Source organism: Gekko japonicus, unplaced genomic scaffold (genome assembly GCF_001447785.1).
Source record: "Gekko japonicus isolate JY-2015 unplaced genomic scaffold, Gekko_japonicus_V1.1 scaffold1915, whole genome shotgun sequence".
In the NCBI taxonomy this organism is placed as follows: domain Eukaryota; kingdom Metazoa; phylum Chordata; class Lepidosauria; order Squamata; family Gekkonidae; genus Gekko; species Gekko japonicus.
Window position 1 is genome coordinate 230,474 of NW_015167109.1, and position 5,600 is coordinate 236,073.

General features: G+C 54.2%; 1 protein-coding gene across 1 annotated transcript in view; it reads right to left on the minus strand.

The window, feature by feature from the left end:
* Positions 1–4,909, minus strand: part of IGLON5 (IgLON family member 5) — a 67,008-nt gene extending 62,099 nt beyond the window's left edge. The window contains 1 exon segment of the mRNA XM_015412946.1: positions 4,843–4,909. Coding sequence (XP_015268432.1) covers positions 4,843–4,909 — 67 coding nt within the window.
* Between the last annotated feature and the right edge of the window lie 691 nt (positions 4,910–5,600).

Below are 5,600 nucleotides of genomic sequence, written 5' to 3' on the forward strand. Positions count from 1 at the left end.
AATACCAGGAAATCTCCAGGCCCCACCTGGAGGCTGGCAGCCCTAGGTGGGGCCCACTGCCTCTCATCTGCACCGTGCACCTCCCCTGTCTGTACCTGTTGTTCGAATGGCCTAGCGTTGTTGAAGAAGGGCACGTGGGTGGTTCCAAATGACGCACTCCCAGTTGCAAAGGCAGCAGCACTCCCCCAAAGGGTACACTGGCCAGTGCTGTTGGGGGAAAGGCACACAGGCAGGGAAGGCAACTGGGCATGGGCGGTGGGAGGCTTGTAGTGGGAGAAGAAGGCACAGGTAAATAGGGGCATGCAGCAGCAGAGGGGGCCCGGGGGTGGGTGGGTTCCCTGAGCACTGTCGCCCCCCCAACACCTGCAACCAGCTCTAAGTAGCCCCGTTCACAAATTACAGTGAACGCATGTACACTCTCACGTACAGCATACACTCGACCCAGAGAGCACTGCGATCAGGATCCCAAAACCGCCTGGACCTCCCTGGCCCAAAGGAAGTCAGGTTGATGGCAACCAGGACGAGGGCTTTTTCGTTTGTAGCTCCGTCCTATTGGAACGAGTTTCCTGCCGAGATCAGGGCCTTGCGGGACTTGTCACGGTTCCGCAGGGCCGTGAAAACAGAGCTTTTAAGGCAGGCGTTCCGCTAGGAGCGACGTCCTACCAGCAGCGCCGTGTGAACTCCAATCCAACACGACCTATCGCGGGTGGCACCGCTGAATGCGTCCCTAAACTGCGCTTTGTTTTTATCGCCATCGAATGAATGTTTTATATTGACTTGTCTATGTTTTTAAATGATGTATTTTATTCTATCACTGTAAAATGTATACCGTTTATCGGTTTTTGGAAGCCGCCCTGAGCCCGCCTGGCGGGGAGGGCGGGGTAAAAGTGAAATAAATAAATAAGTGGAGTAATTCTCACATTATGCTCAACACACCTCCAGCTGAACTTGTGAATGAAACCCCACGTTCACCCAGGGACTGGTCCCTCATTTGGTTCGTAAAATGAACGTGGGTTGGCCCTTTCCTACACACAGGCGCACACACGTACGTGCAGGTTGTCTTTGTGTTCGCTGTAACACGCGAACAGGGCTAGAGGGATCGGGGAGACCGAAGTTCAAAGCCTGCCTCAGCCATGAAGTTCATTGGGTGACCTTGGGCCAGTCACATTGTCTTGGCCTACCCCGCAGGGGGAATAAAATCGAGGAACAAAGACCCACGTGTATCACCCTAAGCTGCTTGGAGGAAGGAAGGGATAAAAATGAGATAGATAACGATCATAAGTGTTGTAAATGCTAGGCAGAACTAGGTGCTGGACACAGGGATACCACCAGGGGTCGTTTCGTAGAAAAAGAGCCTGGGGAACTCATTAGCATAACTCATTAGCATATGCCACACCCCCTGACATCACCGGAAGTGTGTCATGAGGCCACACACCCCTGACATCACCGGAAGTGTGTCATAAGGCCACACCCACCGCTCAGTTAGTCTTAGTCTTAAAGGTGCTATTTGTTAGTCTTAAAGGTGCTATTTGAACTCTTGGACTATTTTGCAGCAACAGACTAACACAGCTACCTCGGGGAAGCTCCTGGATGGGGCTGGGAGTCCTTGCGGAGGCCACGTGGAGTGGCCTCGGCCAGGCAGAGGGGGAGGACGCCAACTTACCCTCCTGTTTCTTCCTCCTTCTGCAACAGAATGAGGCTGGAAGAAGGGGGCGGCCGGAAGAAGGGGCGGGGCTTCGTCGTGTGCCCTGCCCCCCTGCACCTCACCCGGGGGAACTGCGATCCCCCCCGAAATGACCTCTGGATACCACTGAAAATGGCAGCTCCGGGTTTTCTCTCCCTCAAAACACACATAGGAATCCTTAGACGTGTCACTACTTTTTTGCCTGTGCCGAGAGGTAGAGAGGGAAGGTACGCTGTCACGGCATGCATAAGAATCCCTAAACGGTTACGCAGAGGCAGAAAGAACTTCACCCGGGCCTGCTTTCCTCCGCGGCTTCGAATCTTCCCTACAGATCATCTCATTACAACGGCCCTGCAAGGTAGGGAAGGATATCTTCACAGAGCAGGCGGAGAGCTGAGCCGGAGAGATAGCGGCTCGCCGCAGGCCGCCCGCTGAGTTCGTTGCTGAGGCGAGAATTCAAGCCAGGATTTCTCAGCTCAGCGTTCCCACCGCTAGCCACTAAATTATGCAACGCCGCACAGACACACCATGCTTGCGCACAAACACGCTTAAAAAAAAAAAAAAGAGTCCCCAACCTATTCAGGCTTGGTGGGGAAGAGAAGAGAAACGGATATTATCCTGGCTCAGAAATGTAGTCACCTTTATAATATTCACGCCGGTGATGCTTCTTGGGGAGGGAGAGTAGTTTGTATTTAAGGAACAAAAAAACTCTGGAGGGACTACAAAAACTCCCATAAACCCTGCTTTGCCCATAAGATAAGTAACCATTTCTATCACTCATCACAAGGATAAGGCTGGGAACTGAATTTTCAGTACCTGATATAGAGGACAGACCACCCGACTCTGCTGTTTGTGACTTGTTTGGATTCCTAATGATTTTGTACAGGGCTTTTTTGTAGAAAAAGCCCAGCATGAACTCATTAGCATAATAGGCCACACCCAACAAAAGAAACTAATTAGCATATTAGGCCACACCCAACACCACAGCTCATTAGCGTATTAGGCCACACACACACCCCATGCCGTCCCTTGTCTTGCCTGGGTGCCCCGCGGCTGTGGGGAGCCCAGGCAAGCCCCCCCTTGAGGGGAAGGGAAGGCAGTTTAAACTGCCTTCCCTTGGTTTGCCCGGGTGCCCAGCGGCTGCGAGGCGCCCGGGCAAGCCGGCCCTTGGACAGGCTGCGGAAGGCACAGGGAGGCATTTAAATCCCTCCCCGATCCTTCCAGGGGCCCCCCTGGCTTGCCCACCTCAGAATCGCTGGGGGGGGGTGTCGCTCTCCAGGCCTTCCCTCTGTAGCCAGGCACGCAGAGCTTTTGGCTGTAGTGGGCGTGGCCGGAACTCCGTCCCTGTGCGTTCTTGCCCCCAAATAGCCCTGATTTTTAGAAAGTTGTGATAGGCCAGGGTTCCCCAATCCTTTTGAGCTTGCAGGGCACCTTTAGAATTCTGACAGCACGCTGGGCGCGACTGCAAAATGGCTGTCTCAAAATGGCTGCCACAAGAGGTGGAACTAGGGTTGCCCGCCCTCAGGTCCCAGCGGGGTTTCTCCCACTTTTGGAGGCCTCGATCCGCTGCCGACCAGCTAGCTGGAGGGGAAAACCCCACCCACAAACAGGGACATTGTCGCATGACATCCCGCCCACCCCCAGAACGGCCCCCAAATCCCCCCACTACGATGGTGAGGGGACTTGGCAACCCTAGGTGAAGCCAGCCACAAAATGGCTGCCGCAGCTTACCTTCAGTCACACAGTGAAGACCCTCTTGCTGCGCCGGCAGCTCCTGCAGTCTACATGGCCAATCAAACCTGCAGTGGCCAATGAGCCCCACCTGGCCCTGTCTGCTTTCTAAAAACACTTGGCAGGGGCCAAGAAAGGTGTTGGCAGGCGCCCAGGCATCCATGAAAACCATGCTGAGGGCCCCGGTGGCTGGCAAACTCACCGGATAATCCACAGAATGTTCAAAAGTAAATCCATTCCCCCCCACCCCAATGAATTGGGGGGTCTGGTATAACCCTGCCTGTTCCCTCAGGTGTACAAAAACACCCCCAGAAGACTCAACACATCCTGTACTGTTTTGATGAAGGTTAGGCCCTTTGCACCTCTTCCCAAAGACAGAAATGTAGGGGAGACTCCTGCCAGGGAGGCCACAAGGCGATGAAGGCATTGGATTAGGGCTGGCAGGCGGGGGGCTCCAGGCTCCTTTCCTGGATCTTCTTTTGCACGCATGAAGCACTTCCACCACGATAAAATCACCCGGAAGTGACATCATTGGGCTAGGCAGGTCACCAGGGGAGGGGGGGCGTTCTAGTGTTTGACCAAAACTACCATAGAGTTTTTGGCCAAATGCTAGAGTGTCCCCCTGCAACATGCCTGATGTGATGACGTCACCTCTGGGCACGTTGGAGCCATGGAGCTATTCGGGATTGAGGCTCCCCACACCGGCCAGCTGGCCGGCGGGTGGATCAGGGCCCCCCAAAATTGGGGGAACCCCCACCCCCATGGGGGGGATGGCAGACCTACACTGCATAGTCCTGCACATATATGGAGTACATGTCGAAAAGCAATTTTTCTCTGGGCCAGTTTGGCCAGGGATCCTGCAGGGTTTCTGCCAACTTCTGGGCACGGAGCAGGGGTCACTGGGTGTGTCTTGGGGGGGGGGGGTTGTGAATTTCAAGCATTGTGCAGGGGGTTGGACTAGATGACCCTGGAGGTCCCTTCCAACTCTATGATTCTAACATCCCAGGGAAGGTGTATAATGCGGCTCACTTGCTGGAGTTAAGCAGATCTGGGTTGAGTCAGTACCTGGCTGGGAGATCCTATGCATGGCTGGGAGATCCTATGCATTCCTCATTGAGTTCCATCATCATCATCATCATCATCATCATCATCATCTCTGTGGTTGGTAATCAATGGCCTCCACACCTATGATGCTAATCGGTGTATTTAGGATTGCTGTCCTCCAAGTGTGGTCTGGAGAGCTCCTAGAATTACAACTGACCTGTGGGCTACAGAGATCAGTTCCCTTGAAGAAAATGGCTGATTTGGAGGGTGGGCTCTGCAAAGATCCCTCCCTTCCCCAAACCCTGGCCTCCCCAGGCCCCACCCCCAAATATCCAGGAATTTCCCAAACCGAGTTGGCAATAGGGTTGCCAAGTGGAACTTACTTTGCCGGCGGGGGACTCCATGAGGATCCCGGCGCGTGGGCGCGTGCGAAGCAGGCGCGTGCCGCATACTCATCACAGGGAAGTGAAGTCATGACTCTGAGCGTGCCCGGCGTCATAACGTCACTTCCCTGTGACGTGCACGCTGGGGCAGGGTTCCCCCCTGGGGCCTGGCGTCGGGGAACGGGCCTCTGGGGTGGGGGGATTTCCGCCCCCCGGGGGGACTTGGCAGCCCTAGCTGGCAACCCTACAGGTATTGCTCATTTGTAAACATGCAAGACCTTTGCAGAATCTTGTGCTCCCCCCACCACCAGTACATATTAGACCTTCTCTACCACCACTCTCCTTTGGTAATGTCAAGAACACTAGAAGATCCCTGCTGGATCAGATAAGTGGTCCATCTGGTCCAACATCCTGTTTCACACAGCGGCCAACCAGTTGCCCCGGAGAGCCAACAGACAGGACATAGAGGAAAGGCCTTCACTTGCTGCCGCCTCCTAGAATCCGTACTCAGGCATTTGTTGCCCCTGTAGATGGAGGCTCCCTTTAATCACCATGGCCTTTGATGGACCTCTCCTCCACAAATCTGTCTAGCGCCCTTCCAAAACCATCTACCCCAGTGGCCATCTGTATGGCCACTGGCAGTAAATTCCATAATTTAATTACCTGCTGAGTAAAGACTTTCCTTTGTGTCTGTCCTGAACGTATTGTTTATCAACTTCATCGGGTGCACTTGAGTTCTAGCATTATGGGAGAGAGAG